This window comes from Alligator sinensis, unplaced genomic scaffold, assembly GCF_000455745.1.
Source record: "Alligator sinensis unplaced genomic scaffold, ASM45574v1 scaffold1303_1, whole genome shotgun sequence".
Taxonomy (NCBI): Eukaryota; Metazoa; Chordata; order Crocodylia; family Alligatoridae; genus Alligator; species Alligator sinensis.
Window position 1 is genome coordinate 679,119 of NW_005842753.1, and position 18,487 is coordinate 697,605.

Genomic DNA, 18,487 nt, shown 5'->3' on the forward strand with positions numbered 1-18,487 from the left:
CGACTGTGGCGAAGACCTTGTGTTGACAAGCCAAATGATGTCTGATGGCTGCCTGCCTCCAACCGCTGTCCTGGGAATGCCCATGGGGGCAACAAGCCTCTCTTGTGGGAGCAATGGGCCTTGGGGGCAAGTCCCTGGGCTTGCCGTGTGGCTGGAGTGGGTGTGTGGATGCCTGTAAAGGAGCGCATACTCCTGAGCCACTGCCTGTCAAAGGGGAGGGGGGCACTTGTGCTGACCAGGATTGCTCTGCTGTCCAGCAGACTCCTAGTTGAGTCCTGGCTGATGCCTTGAGGCAATCGCTTGGCTCCGTGGGCCCAGCAGTACTGCTCAATGACAGCAAATGACCTCTTCTGTCTTAACCAAACAGGAACTCTAAGAAGGCGTCGAAGGCAGGGCTGCCAGCACCCCTGTCACTGTATGACTCGGAGGAGGAGGAGGAGAGCAAACCCATGACTTACGACGAGAAGCGCCAGCTCAGCCTGGATATCAACAAGCTGCCGGGCGAGAAGCTGGGGCGTGTGGTACACATCATCCAGTCACGGGAGCCCTCATTGCGTGACTCCAACCCTGAGGAGATTGAGATAGACTTTGAGACTCTCAAGCCCTCGACGCTGCGTGAGCTGGAGCGCTATGTGCTGTCCTGCCTGCGCAAGAAGCCGCGCAAGCCCTACAGCGAGAGTGAGTGCATTTGTGGGGAGGCGGGTGGCGCCTGGGGGTGGGCACCTTGTCCCAAGGCCAGCTAGGGGACCTGGAACCAGTGCCGAGGGTTGGGGGTGGCTGCGAGGCAGCCAAGTGGTGTGGGGAACAGGTCTCTAAATGCCTCCCCCCTTGCAGCCATGAAGAAGCCGGTGGGGAAGACGAAGGAGGAGCTGGCGCTGGAGAAGAAACGAGAGTTGGAGAAGCGGCTGCAGGACGTGAGCGGCCAACTCAACTCTGCCAAGAAGCCGCCTAAAAAGGGTAAGTGTGGGTGTCTGTGCCGCCTTGGGGGGCGTGGAGAGTGACCTGAGCCCAGCCCCTTGTTCCTGTTCACGGCCCTCCCCATCCTCTGCCCACAGCCAACGAGAAGCCAGAGTCTGCCCAGCAGGTGGCGGTGTCACGGCTCAGCGCCAGCAGCTCCAGCTCAGATTCCAGCAGCAGCAGCTCCAGCTCCTCGTCTTCAGACACCAGTGACTCGGACTCCGGCTAGGCTGGCCGGCGTGGCAGTGGCTGTGAGCGCAGTGGCAGTATCACAGCTGGGTGGAGCACAGGCAGGTTCGGAAGAGGCTCTGCGGGACCGGACCCTGTGAACCGTACTGAGGGCCTCCACCTGGCAGGCGGCACCCCCGGGGCTGGGGAAGGCCTGCTGAGGACCCCCCACCCCACCCCACACGGACTTGGGGGCTGCCCCGATGTTTACAGTTCAGAGGCTTCTGGGGGTTTACCAGCACAGGGTCTGCGCTCCCGCTCTGCCCCCCCTCCGGCATGGCTTGCCTTTCCCCCGTTGGGGGAGCAGGCCCCGGGGCGCAGCTCCTACCCCGGCAGGTTTTATCGTTTGTTGTTTTAGGTTTATTTCCTGACTTGTGGGAAAGCTCTTTCCCAGGTGAAAAGGTTTGTTTTTTTTGTTTTTTTTTCTTTTTTTTTAAATGAGAAAAAATGGTTTGAAAGTCTCAAAAGTTTGGATTTGCTCTTGTGCGGGCAGCTGGACCGACAGACGGACGCCATGCAGGTGCCTCGCCCTCTCTGGACCCCCTTGGACATGGACTCGAGCCCACCCGCTATCACCATCACGGGCATCTTACCCTCCCCCTCTTTTCCCCCCCCCAAGCGCTGGGGGCAGGGGAGCTGGCAGCGTCCTCATTCCCTCGTTTTGTGGAGGTTTTAATTTATTTTAACTGCGTTTGTGCTGGCGCGGGGCCTTGCAGAGACGGGCCCCCTCCCGCCCGGCTTCTCGGACTGTGTGTTGTACATAGCCCCCGAATGCACAATCAAGGCAGCATGTTCCTTACCGCGGGGGGGAGGGGATGGGGAAGGGGAAGGGGGCGTCTGTTTTTTATGTTGACTATAATTTTTTTTTCTACTTTTTTTTTTTTTTTCCCCCCCCCCGTTCCTTCCCCGCTCCCACCCTGTACTAGACCTTTAGGGCCGTGTTTTCATCTGACTGTATCTGTTTCCAACCTTTCGATTCTTTAACATGTAAATAAAGAAAATATTATTCGAGTTGATGGGGCCTCTGGGGTGTCTCTGTCCTTCGGAGTGCTGCCCTGGGGGGTTACAGTCCCAGCCGCTGGGCTGCCCCATCCCCTCTCTTCCAGGGAGGAGACGACAATCCAGGAATCCTGGTTCTGGTCCTCCTGGTACTTCTAGGGGCAGCTGTGAGCTCTTGTGTCCCATGTTTCTTCCCTATCAGGGTCCCCTCATCTGCATAGTGTTTGACAGGTCTGTTCAGCTGCCTCCCTCCCAGTGGGGGTACTTTTATCCCAAACACCTTTGCTGACATGCTGGGGCCCCACTTCTCTGCATGGGGCACATGTTTCTTCCCATGTCAGGCTCAGCGTTGGGGGTCTGGCCTTCCTTGGTGTTCCCTGGGGGATATTGGGCATGATGGTTGTCAGACCACAGGCTTTCTGGCCACCTGTTGAAAAGGGCACGGGCTTCTATGCAGGCTCTGTTGAAGGTGTGTCTGGGCCGCTGGCCTGTGCCATCCCCTCTCAATGTGGCCAGAGGGCTGGTCATCCAGGTGGCTGCAAATAAGGAGCCTGGCTTCTATCCCCAGGCCAAAAGGTGATTGGTGTGAGAGGACTCAGGAGCTAGCTGTGTTATTCATTAGAGGTAGTGACATCACTTCCTCTTCGGTTTTTCACCCCCTCCAGCTCAGCATGGGCTCCCTGCAGCTTCCTGCTTCCCTGGTCCGCAGAGCGCCTCCTAGCGCAGGGAGGCTGGGAAGGCAGCTGCACTAAGACCCAGCTCCATCCTCCAGCCAGGCTCTTGACCCAGCCATGCCAACCCCTGCTTATGGGGCTGGGGGGAGCACCCACCACCTGCTCGCCTTCCTACCTGGGAAGGGAGCACTAGAGCATGTATGGGGAATTCGAGCTCGTTTTGTTTGGGGCCTGCTGTACTCTGAGGACCAGGGTGAAATCTAGTACAAGGGCAGGGTCTTGGTGGCATGAAGACAGTCATGGATGGGAAGGGGTCTGCAATAGGCAGATAAATGGCCCTAGCAAGGTGACTGTCCGGTCTTGAAGACTTCCGGGGTAGGCAATTGCATCACCTCCGGAGGGAGACTGCAGCTAGGTCCTGTGGCCCTCAATGTCTTGTCCCATAAGGCTGCCTGCCTCGGTGTGTGGTGGATAATGTGGCTGTAAGCCAGGAAGAGCCTGCATCTGGCTCCTTGGAGGACGTTGAAGCATAAACCCCACCCACTTGTTCTGCCATAGCTGTGGGGTTTTCCTCAGCCCCATGAACAGGGGGTTCAAGCGCAGGGGCCTGTGGTTCCTCATAGCTGCCCCTGGAGGGAGACAGAGACCTGCCAACCGTGCATGGCTCAGACAGCTGCAAGCCGTCCCTGGGAGCTGAGAGCCCTGGCTGCTGGGCAGGGAGGTCAGCCCTGCCTGCATCCTGCCGCCCCCAGGAGCCGGTGGGGAAGATGGCAGGGTGGAGTTTGGCATGGATTGCATGCAGGTAAGCATCCAGAGGGGGCATGGGGTGGGGGGCTTCTAGCCCATCCCTCTGGGGTCTCGAAAGCCAGAGCAGGATGGTGGGGTGCTCGGATGTGGTTGGGGAGATGGCACCTAGCACCCAGAGCCTTTCACCTTCTTGGGGCAGTCCAGGCTTCACTGTTGGTGAGCCTGGCTGGCTGAGAGCCCTGAGGTCTTTCTTTGCTGGGGGACACTGTGCAAGATGTGGGCATATCACCCACCCTGGAGGCAATTGGGGAACAAGGGGGTGTTCCACCTTTGTGGAGGAGTCCTGATTTCCCCACCCCTCTGCTGCCCCTCCCCTCTCCTTTTGCTGTTAGGGGGTCTCCCTACATCACTCCTCTTCCCAGATCCTCTGCTCCCAGAAACAGGTCAGGCTGAATCCCAGCCACTTGCCTGGGAGAGGAGGCAGAGGGTGAGGGGTGGTTTTAGGGTAGTGGAGATGAACAGGCCAGTGCAACTCCACAAAAGAGCAGTGGTCACAGGCCCTGACTCCATTTCCCTGCTCCACTGGCCAAGAGCTCGTTCTCAGAGCAACCGGCAAGAATTCAGACATTTGGTCCTGAACTGTATCAAACTCCCTCGCACCAGGGCAGAGGGGTGGGAGTCTGGGACTCCTGGGTTGTGAGGGGTCTGAGACCTCAGCCCCCACCCTGCAGCAGTGTATTGGCTGGATGCAGGTGCTCCAGGTAATGTTACCTGATAGATCACATCCCAATAACCCACCTACTGTTTGGAGGAATTTTGCTTTGGCTTTGCTTGTCCTTCTCCAGGTAAAATAACACCCCCTGGAGCCATCCTGGGTGCAACACTGATGACTTCAGCTCTGCTCTGGCTCTCAGCCAGGGCACTGGTAGCATCGGGGTTGGGAATAGGGCAGGGAGTCTACCTACCCTGGGTAGGATGACCTTATAGGCAGGCCCCAGGGATGGACTGGGACCTCCTGCTGTTGGGCAAGCTGTAATTTGAGCCAAGAGGAGCAGTGGGCATCCTGCTGGCACGCCTGTCCTCGATGGGAGACCAGCTCCTTGTGGAGTCTTCTCTCTCGCTCTGTTTGCTGGCTTGGCCTGTTCAGCCCAGGAAGCCAGCTAGCTTCTCCCTTTCACTTCCCCAAACCCTGGCCCTCGCCCAGCATGTGGCCACATGGGAAGAGGAACCAAAACTTTCTCCACGACGCAGACAGATGGAGTCAGGCTCCCCGTGATGTCAGTGCGGCAGGCATGGATTTCTGCCACCCGGTTCCCCAGGGGCTGTGACCCAGCCCTGCCGTGGCAGGGGTAGCAGCGCCCACCTTCCCTCTGAAAGCCCCCTGTCTTGGTGTTCAAACCCCAGCCCAATGAGCAACCCTGGGGGGGTGGGGGGGTGAGTGAGGTGCTCTGTATTGGAACCCGATCCCAGCCCAGGGCTACTGGTGTAACAAGAAGTGACAGCTGGTGGGACAAGATGGCATTCAGCACAACTTGGCAAAGAAAGAAGGTGAAAGGGCTGTGGCCAGGGGAATTGGCCTCCATGGAGCAGGGGCTATGGGCTGGATGGGATTCCTTTAAGGATGGGGTGTAGATGAGCCCTTTCTCACCAGCCATGGCAGGCAATATGAGAGGAAGGCAAACAGCACGTGGGAATGGTTGAAGATAGTGGGGGCTGCCGAGGGTAAATTACTGGGGGGGAGGTGTATCCTAAAAGGATTTGGGGGCAAGCTCTGCCCTCTGCAGCTGCGGGATCAACATCCCCTCTGGGGTGAGTTTTGCCATCCTTCCCCTGTTGCTTCTGCATCTGGCCCATATTGGAGGTGGGAGCCTGGGGTAGATGGGCCCCTGGGCTGGGCATCTCTGGGCCTTCCCTGGCTCTGATTTCAAGGGGAATTTCCATTCCTCCTGGAACCCACCTGGCTCTGAAGATGTAGCTTAAATGAATATCTGGGAGCCCCTGACAGTTGTACCTGAGACTGGGGGTTGGGGAAAAGGCCTGTATCCCACCCAACCTACAGCCCGATGTCAGTGATAGCATCCCCAGGAGGGAGGGACCAGGGGAGCTGATGGCCAGGGCTGCTTTTGGGGGCACAGTGTGAAGCTGTTTTGGGGTATAGATGCTCTGGGGTGAGGGTCTCTCTCACCTTCCCGCTGAGGCTGTTTTGCTGGTTGGTATGGAAGAACTTGAACCCAGACCTCCCAGGTGAGCATCCTAACTAACCCTTGCATTCAATGTCCATGCTATGAATGTGGGATTACTCCCTGTGGAGTGGGGCAGATTCACCTAGGGTGAAGCCTTCCCCCACCTCCTTGAAGACCCCAGCGCAGAGGCTCCTGAAGCCTTGTCAGCAGAGGGACATCACATGCAACACAAAAGCCACCTGCTGCATGATGCCGGTTAGGTTTGATCACCCTTAAAAAAGCCCCTGTGTAGGCTTCACTTTGGGAATCCCCATGCTCGAGGCTGCTGGCTGGGCAGAGCACTTCCTGCAGTGCGGGGGAAACAAACCCCATCCTCCCGCCTCATGGGTGAGCTGTGCTGGGGCAAGTGAGTAGGAATGGTCATGTGTCCATCTCCTGCTGTGACTTGAGACAGGGCTGATGCAGACACCTCCCCTCCCACCTAAAATAGCCCTGGGCCTGCTAGTTGGAGACTTACCTGGGGGGCTAGAGATGAAACCCATGTCTCCCCTGGGGGAAAGGGGTGCTCCAACCCCATGGGGTGGATAAGGGAGCAGGGGGCAGCTCCAGTTTTGCTTCCTGGGAGAGGCCTGGTGGAGGTGCCTCACTCCAGAAGAAGGTCCTTGGCTATGGATACCCCATGGGGGGAGATGGATGCTTCTTCCAGCACCAACCTCCCCCTGAGTGTGATGGGGGCAGAGGGCAAAGCCCTTATCTGTTTCCTTTGGGGGGCCTCTCTGCTTTGCAGGCTTATTTAGGGTCCTGGATATCAGCCCCCACCCCCAACCTATGAGATCCCACTCCTCCCAGAGCTTGGGGCAGAAGCAAGGAGTCCTGACTCCCAGTCTCCTGCTTGAACCCCCCAGATGCCCCACTCCCAGAGCCAGCAGTGGACCCCAGGAGTCCTGTCCCCCAGCTCTTCCCCTGTGGGTCCCTAATGGGTCTCCAGTCTTCCATGGGAGTGGCACTGGGCATTATGGGATGAGGCTGAATTGCTCTAGGGATGGGGGTGTTCAGATTTTGGATCCGGGTCTCGTCGGGGGAAACGGTGAAGCCTTGGATGTCTCTAGAAGGTTTGGATTTAAGGATTTCTGCAGAAAGCCTCTTGGACTAGAGGGCATCAAATTTGTCTCACTTGCCCCCAGCATCAGACCAAGACTAGCCCCATTAGGGCACGACCCTATGGGCTGGGGAAGCTGGTGCCCCTGCCCCAGCTCAGCCCGTCCTGGAGCGTTACCCTGGAGGTTCACGAGAGCTGCAGTCCTGTATCCCGAGCCTGGGAGTCCCTGCCCGCAGTCACTCTGCAAACATAGATGCCTGCTCCTCCACAGCTTGAGTCTCTGTCACGGCCCTCCCTGCGCGGAGTCTGCTGGAGACTGGTGATGCTGCCCAGAGCTGTCCGCCGATTGGCCCAGGGCTGGGTTTACTTGAGGGCAAGGTATGCAATGGAAACGGGGAAAAGTCCCAAGCATCAGGAAGGGGGGTGGGGTGGGTGAAGCCGTTTGTCTCTGCGGGGCGGGAGGAGTGCTTGTCACCGAGCAGGGAAATCCCCTAAGTTTCAGAAATGAAGTTCTTATTAAAGGAAATGCAAACAGACTCAGAAATGGCTTGTGTGCTGCTCTCAGCATTGTAGTGATGGGGCGGGAACGGACCTCTGGAGGTCACATCAAGCATCCGAGGCAGGATCAACCCTGTCCTAACCATCCCAGACAAACTCATTATCCAACCTGTGAGCAAACTACAGCCAGCCCTGACAGCACCAAATATCACGCCTGAACCTGCCACCGGGAAAGCAGAGGGACTGCTACAGGGGCCAACATCTTGCTGCTGCAAAGGGTGTTAATACAGACAGGAAGAGGCTGTTTCCCTCTGTACAGAGGAAGACAAACCCTTAAATATGTAGCAATCTGAACACGGGGTAAAATTCCTTCCTGACCCTAAATCTGGCATCGGTCTGATCCTGAGCAGAGGGGCAAGACCCTCTAGCCAGGGCCCTCCAGCTTTAGGTCCCAGCAGGAGCATTGCTGCAGTCCAGTCACCATCCCCAGCCTTGGGGATCGCATGACACAAGGCCGCCCTGTGTCAGTCTCTCGCCTGGAGCCACGCAATGGGCTCAGATGCCTTCTGCAGACCCATCAGCTGGAGGTGGATCAAGAGCCAGGGTTTGGCTGGACTGGCCTACAGGGGTTTCCAAATCAGGTCTGTGGCTGCAGTCCACGGCACACCAAGCTCATAAATGATATCGTTTACCCCCTCTGGACATAGATGATTGTGTAAGTGAAGCACCTCAAATCCTCACCTAATTTGAAGCCCTTCGAATTCGGAATGGCTCAGTACCGTACAGGGTCCGGGTCTTAGCTAGCTAAGGGACCACCTCTTCCTTTATGCCATATCTCAGTCCCTAAGGTCAGCTGAAAGCAACTATGTGGGAAGCTGTTTTCAGTAGTTGCTCTTCAGCCCCGGATCTTCTTCCCCGTCGAGACCTCCCAAGCCCAGACATCTTCCAGAAGTGCTGCCAGACCCTTGCATTCGGGCAAGTGTTTAGCAAAGTATTGGAGAGTCCTGAGATCCCGAGCTGCTTAGTGCTGGGTGTATTGCCACATCCCTGCTCCATGTTGACCGATCCCAGAAGCCATCTGCCTTGAATCCCCTCGAGAAAAGGCAGGCGATGAGAAAGTCTCAAGTAAGCGAGTTGAGATACCTGGGCTGGTGGTAACACTGAATCATGACCCCAGGTAAGAGCAATGGTCTGAGGTCATGACAGAGGTTTCCTGCTCCGTGCTTGACTGGCCAAGAAAGCGTTATCTTGGAGAAATGGGAAGGCATCCAGAAATTTGAATCCCAAGTGTATAAAACTCCCCCAGACAGAGACAGAGGTGCGGGAGTCTAGAACGTGCCTCAGCCATGAGGATGGATGCTGAGGGCCCCGAGACTGCATCCCTGCGTACTGAGCATATCTGTCTCTTCTCTGCTGTATGCAGCTGCTGCTGGTAATTGTGGCTGGTGGCTAATAGCCCAATAAACCGGTGTATAGGCTGGAGGAAATTGCTTTGACTTATCTTGTACTTCTCAGGATAACATGAAAGCCCCGAGTCCTCCTGGGTGTAACACAAGCAAGGCTAAACTGGGATATTGTTTAGAGCAGGGGTGGGCAATTCTTTTGGCTGGAGGGCCACTTAATGAGTTTTAGGAAGCTGTCAAGGGCCGCCATAGTAGCCCCACCCCTTGACAGATGCCCCGCCCCCTGGTCGCCATCTTGGGACTGGAAGCCCCACCCCTAACCCCTGATCTTTTCCACCAGAAGTCCTTCCCTTGCCCCCAGACGTGCTCCCTTTGGGAGGTATGGAAGGTTGCTAACCAGAAAAAAAAATCATAGACTAAAAGTCAAACACCTGCTATAACATATTTTAATTTTATTACAAAAAATATTTTTGTTTTGGAGACCATCACCCTGCTCACTCCCCCGGATGGCACGCAGCAGCAGGCAGGGGCCCTGGGGCACTCAGGTCCTGTGCAAGCGCTGCCACCTGGCAGTGTGCGGCTCCAGCCAAAGCTGCACATGGCAGCAAGGAGTGCAGCCAGGCTGGCCTGCCTCTATCGTTCAGGGGTCCCCATGGTGCATGTACAGATCCCTGCACTTCTGTGCTACTCGGGGAAGCCCTGTGTGATGGAGCTGGCTGCCTTCTCCTTTCCCTGCCTCCACGATAGCTTCAGGTAGCAGCAGGGAGCAGGAAAGGCAGGTGGCTCCAGCTTGTCGGGCTTCCCCCCAGTGGCATGTGAGTACTGGGAGCTGCACTGCACCACGGGGAGCCACCATGAACCAGGCAGGCTGGACTCCTTGCCACCATGTGCAGGTCTGGCCGGAGCCATGCGCTGCCGGGCAGCAGTGCCTTTGCAGGCCATGAGCGCCCTGAAGGCCTCCGTCTGCTGCTGTTGGTGTTGCCAGTGGCAGGGGCTGTGCACCATGGCGGGGAGTGTGTGGGGCGGTCTTCACACCTACACTCTGCCCACCCGAGCTCCACGCTCCTGTCACCCCCCTGGGTGCGGTCTCCACACTTCTGCCAGCCCCAGCTCCACACTTCCGATGCCTGCCCTTGCCGCAGCTCCCCCTGCCCTTGACACTTCCCTACCTGCTGCCCAGAACGAGCGCTGCAGCAAGCAGAGAGACGAGGAGAAGCTGCTGGAGGCCAGGGAAGCCCCGGCAGATGCGGCAGTGGGAGCAGCAGCCCCGCCTGGAAGTTGAGCTGGCTGGGTACTTCCATGCACGAAGATGGGAGCAAGGCACACAGTCTGGGTGTGGTACAATTCATTGGTGGGTGCCCGCAGGCCAGATGAAATTACCTGGCATGCTGGATCCAGCCCGCAGGCCATAATTTGTCCTGGTTTAAGGATTTCTTGGTTTTACTATTACTTGGTTATACTAAAGATTTTATTTTACTATTCCACATGATTTTATAAGTTATTCCTTTTTTCATTGCAAGCTGCCCTGAGTGGGGAAGAATGGTATAGAAATCTAATTAATAAAGAATTTCCCTTTCCTATCAGTACTACAGCGTGCAGTGCTTTATGACACAATTCAGATCTCTTTCCAGTGCTTCCTGGGGAAACCCAAATGGTCTGCTTTTCGTCTCAGAAACCTTCAATTATTAAAAACAGCCATCCCTGCTTTGATGAGAACATCAATTCGTTAGGCTGTGATGCTGCACTGGAATAGGATTACACTCACACCTTCCTTATTAGGACCTCCCCAAGCTCTTATATCTTCTAGTAGTCCCCAGTGGTGTCTTCTTGAGGATCAGAGTTCAAGCACAAAAATGTTGTAATCTCCAGGGATGCTTCTCCAGCCCCACTGCTGCATGTTCACCAGTGAGTAGAAACCAAATAGACACCAAAGAGTCTTTATTGACTGTCAGTTTACTGACGGTCAATCCAATTGACATAAGGTGTAACAGAGCAGTTGGAGATGTTCCCTCCTGCACCTCTAAAGAAATGATTTTGGATGCTAGGGAGGGCTGTCAATAGGGGTAGATCAATCTAGAGCAGAGGTGGGCAATTATTTTGGGCAGAGGGCCACTTACGGCAAGCCATCGAGGGCTGCATGACAGTCAGCCGGGGGAGATAAATATTAATTTTCTAAATTTTTTAGGGGCCTCACAGGCTGGATAGAATGGCCTGGTGGGCTGCATCTGGCCCATAGGCTGCATTTTGCCCACCCCTGTCTAGAGAGATATGGTTTGATGGTTTCCCTATATAGCATTCACCCCTGCCACTGACAGAGACAGACTCCCGGGCTAGATGGACCAAATCCAAAGTTTTCCTGAAAACATCTTTATACATGCATGGTTTTTTGAAGCATCCAGTCTCAGGCTAATTCATGTACATACAGCTAAGTATTCTCCCTTTCTCTTATATATTGGTGCATTGCCATTTTAATCCATTTTCTGCATGTCTTGACAATTTTGTCAGCTTCCAGGTCGCCCACGAAGATTCACCCTGATTGACAATCTCTATAGAAACATAGAAAATTAGGGTTGGAAGGGACCTTGGGAGGTTATCCAGTCCACCCCGCAATATCTGTGTACGTATAGAGACTACATATATCATACAGTTCTTAGTTAGTTCAGTCTTGGAAGCAACTCCCAGGCTTCCTAGCTTGTCTTCTACATTCCTGTTACATTTCAGGGTGGATCTAACCATCAAACAAGCCTTATGGTGAAGTTACAGCTTATACTTAGACCATACTAAGTATGGTCTAAGTATAAGCTGTACATTAAGCAACCTTAATGATAGACTGCTGTGAGCGGTCATCTGTTAAGGGTTAATACAGTTTCTTGTCTGTACAGCGCTGACTTGCCATTAGAGGGCTGGAGAGCAGGTATGTGGTTAAGAGTCGGGACATCTAGGTTTTATTTCTGTTTTGGGGGGAGAGAGGGCTGGGAGTGCTGACTCCTGGGATCCTGGAATACTGCAAATTGCTCTTTTTACCTCTGTGCAGTTACCCTGACATGAGTTGAAGTGACCATAATGTGAGCTGGGTAGCACAGCCCAGAGTTAAGTTTTGCCTGACGTGGTATCACTTTGATAAGCTCGGGGTTCACGTCACATGAGTTATAAACATTTAATGTGAGGATGTTCACAATTTAAGTGCCCTTAGTGTGAGTTAAGCAACATGTAACCATTAGTTTTGGAGACCATAATGAATTTGCCCTGAGGCTCTTGCTTAGCCCATACTGCTTCCAGGTACCACCAGCCAGGGATCTTTGTGTTACTTCTGCAATGAGTTGTACTAGAGCAGAGCATTTCAGGCCCAGAAGACCAGGCTGTGGCTGGCCAAGGCAGAGACCAGGAGAGACCAAAGGATTCCCCTAATCTGCTTGCAGTATCTGTGGGGGGTATTGATTAGGGGTCATATACCCAGCAGGAGACAGTGCCCTGTGTTACAGGGGATGCCAAAAGCCCCCACAATGGCCTGCCAGGATGAACTTTGGGTAAATGACTTCCTGCCCCAAGCCTGGTGATGGTTGTCACCCATACTACTTAACTACCTACTCCCCACACATTGCATGGTCTGGGCATTGGCAGAGCCCTCATCTTCCTGGCTCTGACCTGTGTTATTCAGGAGGGCATCTTTGTTGTCTGGTTGCATGCCCTGTAGTTGTTTGTGAGGTCTCAAGGGGTGATTTGTGGGGGATTCTTGTGTAGATGGCTGCTCTGTTTGTGGGGGACTGGGCTTGATGGCTTGGGGAGATCCTTCTAGTCCCCTGAGTATGTGATGTAGACCCTCCATCCTATCATCTCTGTGCCTGCTCACAGCACTGGTCCACCTGCCTGGGTCCCATCACCAGCTGTGGCTGATCTTGGAGCTTCCATGAGGAGCAAGGAGGGGAAAAATATACATCACCTAGATGTGGAAAAACATTCCCACCTACTGCCTGCAGGTATCCACCTGCCAGTGGGACAAGCGAGTTGGGGTGATGGAGGCAGAACTGGGACACTTCTGGCCATGAAGAGGCAGGGACTGACTGATGCCAAGGTTGGTGAAGCCTATCCCAACCACCTAGTCCAAACCCTGTGGGCTGCAGACTCTCCCTGAGGCTGGATATAAACATATCTTTTATTACAGGATCCAATTCCACGGGAAAGTCTCCAAACTGTACAATGGTGGATGGGGCCTTCTGGACAATCGAGTCCATTCTCTGCAGCCAGTGCCATGAGTGGCACAGTGTCCCTTCCACATGCTTCAGCTCGAGCATCTCTAGTTCCATCGTGAAGACTCCAAGCCACGGCGAGCACCTCCTTCCTCCCCGATAAAGACATTCCAGTGTTTACTTGTTTGCTGCTCAGAAAATGGGTGTGATTTCAGCCCTGGCTTCACCTGATTTCAATTCCCAACTGTTGATTCTTCTGCCTTCCTCAGGATGGTCAGAGAGCTTCCTTTTCCTACCCCATCTTCCATCCATAAGTACCTTCATGCAGGGACCTGGTCCCCTCCAATGCTTCTCCTGTGACAAGTTGGTCAAGCCGCATCAGTGGCAGGTTAGCATGTTTATCATCATGAGTTGTATCGGGGTTGATGATAGTTTTAGTAAGAGGTTAGATTATGGATTTGTATGGAATGGTTTGCATAGGGATGGTCATATGTCAATGGTGGGAGGTCAGTCACACCATTTAAGACACTTCTAGATATATCCAATCTTTTACTACAACTGGACCATCACAACAACCCAGACATCAAAGTGAAGCTTATAAGCCCCACAGGTCCTTCTACGGCTTTGAAGGTCGCATGGCAGAACAGGAGTTAGATGGAACAAGCTGGCATCAGTGGGACCTCTTGTGTTTCTTTGATGTGTTTCTACTGCTGGCACAAGGTGGGGTTATCATTTTGATGGGAAATTAGAAAACAACTAGGAGGAAGGTTGTTTGAAAGTGCACCATCAAAGAGGCTGGTGGTGTGGAACCAACGGGACCTTATCTGAAGTCCTCTTTACAGTAAAGCAGTAACAGCCTTCCTACTAAACTTGAAAAAGTCTTGGCCGTAGCCTTATTGCTGTCCTGAGACATCAGGATGTTCCCACTGCCTCGGTTGAACTGTCTTCCTGGATGTCACATTACCTAGGCACTGTATTTCCAAGAGGCCTTGCTCTATGGCACATGGTCAGCCTGGACTCTAGAGACACATATTTTTCTATACTCTGCCTTCCACATGGAGAGTGGGTACTAAGACCTCCACCTGCGAGGAAACTGTGGGCTCAATGTTGTCCCCAGAGAAAGTTCATCGATCAGAAGGAGGACTCATGAGACACATTGACCCAATTCAATTGGTTTATTGAATATAAAGGTCATAACTGCTCAGCAAGACATGAAGAGATACATCCCCACCCAAGATGAGGGCTTGGTAGTGCTCACTGTAACAATTGCAATGGTGGGAGCCCAGTCACACCTTCTAATGCACCTCTAGTGGTATCTCCGTCCTTTCCCACACCCAGACCATCAGGGCAGACATCAAGGCACAGCTTATAGGCCAGTCCTGGCTACTTCCTCCTTTTGCTTTGAAGGTAACATAGCAGAAAGGGAGCAAACTGGAACATCTGGGCCTCAACTGGGTCCTCTATTCCTGTCACATTTCTGATAGGTTTCTACCACTGGCATCAAGGGGGATTAAAATTTTGGTGGGAAATCAGGAAAGAACAGGGTGCAGGGAGAGATGATGTTTGAACATGCAACAGGTATCACAGCTCATGGCATCATTCCAGCTTCCCCTGAGTCTCAGGTTAGGGTTCCCCCAATGCCAAGAGCAGTGGTAATGGTGACAGCAAATCTGGGCCATGGGTAGGGAAGGGAAAAGTACTATGAGAGAAATGAGTGCCTGGGGTTTCTTCAGGGAGAGGTGGGATGTTAGGGTTTGCCCCAGGGAGGGTCTAGTGCAGGATGGGGAAGTTAAGAGTGTAGGGACCAGATACAGGGATGGGGAAGGACCTGCTGCCATGAAGTGCTGGTGGCTGGGCCAAGGTAGGGAGTGCAAGGTCATGCCCCAGGAGTAGAGAGAGATCTCAGAATACACTGGTTGTAGAATCATGTTGAATAACGCAGGTCCCAAAGCTTCAGGACCTAACTTAGGAGCCCTGCAGGGAGAGAAGGGAGAGAAATTAGCACCAGCTGGTAGATAAGGGAGTTTCTCTGCTAGGCTCCAGGGCCTCCACAAGGACTCTATGTGAATCCTCTAGGAGGGGAAATGCTCTGGCCAGACCCAGGACACTGCCTTTGGGAGCAGCTCAGGGACTGGCCTGAGCCAAGGACTGAGGTGACTTGAGAAGGCCCCACTTCCCATACAAGTGCAGTAGGCCAAGGGGCAGGAGCAGCCACACTCTGGACACCCAATGTGACCTGTAGCCAGCGTGGAGGGAGGAGAGGTGGATTAAAGTTTATTGGAGTCCTGGGCAAACACAAAATTGGGGGCACCAATATCGGTTGCATATCGGATCGGCACTGATGAAATTAGCATTATCAGCTATCAGCTTTTTTTGGCCAGTGTAGCTGATTAACGTCACTGATAAATGCTGCGTGCATGGGGCCAGGAATGCAGCTGGCCAGATTGGAGAACAGTGTCTGGCCAATACGTCTGTGGGGTGGAAGGGGCATGGGGTGGGGGGCACAGATTGAGGCCCCCATGGTGAGGGAAGGAGTGGGGCAAGGGCATGGGCACGTGCTGCCCAGCCAGGGCAATGAATGCGACCCCAGGGCTGGAAGCAGGACAGAGCCACAGGCAGGTTGTCTGGGTGGCACGGGGTGAGAGGAGGGGGTGGAGGGGCATTTCCCTGCTTCTGCGTGCACCCCCGGGGAGGCATGTGCCCACTGAGATTTGTGCGCAGGGTGAGGGTGGGCTGCCCACTGGGGGCTTAGGGCCAGGACCATGCTGGCCTCTTCCTGGTGGGGAGGCTGGGCAGAGGCTGCGAGCTGGTCGGGTTCAGTGGGACAGGCAGCAGCGGTACTGGGAAGGGGGGCTAGAGGGGGCTATGGGGAATTTTGGGATGGCTATAGCCCCCTACCCTCCCTAGCACTGCCCCTGCTTGGGGTACTCTGCTTTGCTGTCTTTCCCTCGGGAAAACAAAACAGAGTGCCCCAAGCAGGGGCAGTGCTGTGGGGCAAGGGGAGGGGGTGGCTTAGGGAGCTATAGCCACCCCAAAATTCCCCATAGTGTCCCTGTAGCCACCTGTTTCAGCGCGGGCCCCGCCGCTGCCCACCCTGAGCCCAGGCCTGGCCCAGCTCCCCTACCCGGTAGAGGCTGGCACAGCCCCTGGCCTCTTTGCAGTCAGCCTGCCCTCACCCTGCACACAAATCCAAGGGGGCACATGCCTCCATGCCTCTCCCAGGGGTGTGCACATCAGCAGGGAGATGCCCCACTGTGCCTCCTGGACGAGCTGCCCACTGCTCCATCCCATTCCCAGCCCTGGTGTTGCATTAATGACCCTGGCTGGGCAGTGCCTGCCCCTGCCCCTGCCCCAGTCCTTGCCCCAATCCCTGCCCCTGCCCCACTCCCTCCCTTTGCACTCCCACACCCATTCCCTCCCCCATGATCCTTGCCCCCCACAGACTTACCTGCAGGGTGCTGGCTGCCGAGCTGTGCTCCTGGCAAGGTGCGCAGCAGCATCTTTAATTTTACAGGTGTCCGTTCCCCCCTTCCCCCTCTGATTGGTGGAGTGGCTGCACTTGGAGCTCACTCCTTGTCAGGGAAGCAAAAGCTGCAGTTTCGTGCGTTAATCTGCCTATGGTGGGGAGGCAGGTTGAACAGGCATCCTAAGGAAGATGGAGATTACCTGCAGGCTGGGAAATAGGGCGCCGTAGAAAGCAAAATGAAAAATGGTTAGAGCCTGGGCAGGGAAAGTGGGTGCCTGTGAGGTCAGAGCCCCAACCCCTACCCTAAATCCCTCTGCTCTTCTGGTTCTCACTGTATTCCCATATGTATTGCACATCTCATGTACCTTCCACCTACCCCTCCAAGTCAGCCCTGCAAAAATTTGCATGTGTCTTAAGGGAGGGTGATTTTTGTCTGTTGGAATAGGAACAGGGAGGAATAGAAGCATGCACATGCTGGGTTCTAATGGCTGCAGAAGGGACAGAGTCCTGCATTAACCCTCTCACAACCACGTTGGCGGTAGCTCTTGGCTGAGCACTGAGCTTGCACTTGAAGGAACAATTGAGCTGGTCGAGGGTGAGTGAGCGGCTCTAGGGAACTCTGATGTGAATTTGCTTGTGGAAATACCCACGGGTGGAGCCAGGACTTTCAGAAGGACAGGGCAGCTTCTGCGTTGTATCACCATGTATAACACATTTTTTTCTGATACAGAGAAACCAGAAGCATTAATAATACACCCAAGACCTAGCACTATATTGTTCTATTTCAGATCAAAGCAAAACCATATCTAACTTTACTGGAATGTGCACGACTGCTGGATGATATCTTCAGTTTAGAAAACACAGAAAGTGGGCAGGGGAATGGTCCACACCATCTAAAGATCGCATGCTGTTTGTCCTGAGGTTATTAGAGTTAAATGGGCATCTCCTCTTTTGATCTGTAAAACAAAATCAGGCCTTTCTGAGCATCCTGACAGTGCCCAGGCCCCCAGCAGTAAGGCCTCCCCTTATCCCCTTCTGTGCCCTCACAGGAGGCAAGGAGGGTCTGACCCCTTCTTCGCCCCAGGAGAGAAAAACTAAGATGTCCCAGCCAGACTCCAGAGCAGCTGCAGCTGGGGCTGAGTGTGGGAAACCTGCAGCCAGATGCCCCTCAGCCCTGGCATCACCCAGCCTTGTGTTGCTGCAAGAAGTAGCCCTGGTGCCATGTCCCACCCCAATCCCACTCACCTTTCTTGTTTCTCAGGTAGATGAGCAGTCCCGGTGCCAGGAAGGTTAGCCCCAGTATGAAGCCCCCGACCCCCATCAGCATCTTGCTCCTGGCTGAGCCTGCCTGCGCCTCTGTGGAGACAGGAGTCAGAGGGTAGGGCTCAATCTGGGCTCCTGTCCCTGCTCACACCCTGGCACGCTGCCTTCGGCCTTGGGGTGGGGGAAGGGGCTCTAATCCTGGACAGGCCATGAGGGGTTGCACAAAGTGAGAGCCTCCCCCACCAAGATCTCAGGGGCTGTCCCAAGACTTCCTAGCTCTTACCCCAGAGCATGGTAACAGGGCCCGACAGGCCGCTGTGTTCCACCTGGCAGGTGTAGACGTCCCCGCTCCGGGGGGTCATTTCCAGCATCACCAGGATTTGGAAGGTCCAGTCTCCGTTCTGCATCAGCTCCGTGGACACCACTCCGGCCGTCTGCTCCTGCCCGTTCTTCAACCACTTCACCTCTATCCTGCCAGAGTAATACTCTGTCATGGAGCAAACCAGTGTGTTGGGGTGGGCCTGGGCCCCCGATTTTGATGGGGAGACTTTCACCTTGGGCTTCACTGAGAAAGGAAGAGATGGAGAATGAACTGGGAAAGAAAATGATTCCTCAACCATAAGTTCATAGATTCATAGGTGTTAGGGTCGGAAGGGACCTCAATAGATCATTGAGTCTGACCCCTGCATAGGCAGGCAAGAGTGCTGGGTCTAGATGACCCCAGATAGATGCATATCTAACCTCCTCTTGAAGACCCCCAGGGCAGGGGAGCGCACCAACTCC

At 54.5% G+C, this 18,487-nt stretch overlaps 3 protein-coding genes across 8 annotated transcripts in view; 2 read left to right on the plus strand and 1 right to left on the minus strand.

The window, feature by feature from the left end:
• Nucleotides 1-2,201, plus strand: part of BRD2 (bromodomain containing 2) — a 10,214-nt gene extending 8,013 nt beyond the window's left edge. For all 6 annotated transcript variants that reach the window (XM_014525137.2, XM_014525139.2, XM_014525138.2 and 3 more), the window contains 3 exons: nucleotides 368-678; nucleotides 835-957; nucleotides 1,056-2,201. In XM_014525137.2, the coding sequence (XP_014380623.1) occupies nucleotides 368-678; nucleotides 835-957; nucleotides 1,056-1,186 (565 nt within the window). In that variant the 3' untranslated portion in view covers nucleotides 1,187-2,201. The remainder of the gene's footprint in view (nucleotides 1-367; nucleotides 679-834; nucleotides 958-1,055) is intronic.
• The window catches only part of LOC102381926 (H-2 class II histocompatibility antigen, E-S beta chain), a 603,463-nt gene that overhangs the window by 533,232 nt on the left and 51,744 nt on the right, over nucleotides 1-18,487 (plus strand). The gene's annotated exons all lie outside the window — the stretch shown is intronic.
• Nucleotides 14,181-18,487, minus strand: part of LOC112552082 (HLA class II histocompatibility antigen, DP beta 1 chain-like) — an 8,559-nt gene continuing 4,252 nt past the window's right edge. Inside the window, exons 2-5 of the mRNA XM_025216598.1 lie at nucleotides 17,988-18,269; nucleotides 17,687-17,797; nucleotides 16,424-17,397; nucleotides 14,181-14,949 (exon numbers count right to left, since the gene is read on the minus strand). Of these exons, the coding sequence (XP_025072383.1) occupies nucleotides 17,288-17,397; nucleotides 17,687-17,797; nucleotides 17,988-18,269 (503 nt within the window). The 3' untranslated portion in view covers nucleotides 14,181-14,949; nucleotides 16,424-17,287. The remainder of the gene's footprint in view (nucleotides 14,950-16,423; nucleotides 17,398-17,686; nucleotides 17,798-17,987; nucleotides 18,270-18,487) is intronic.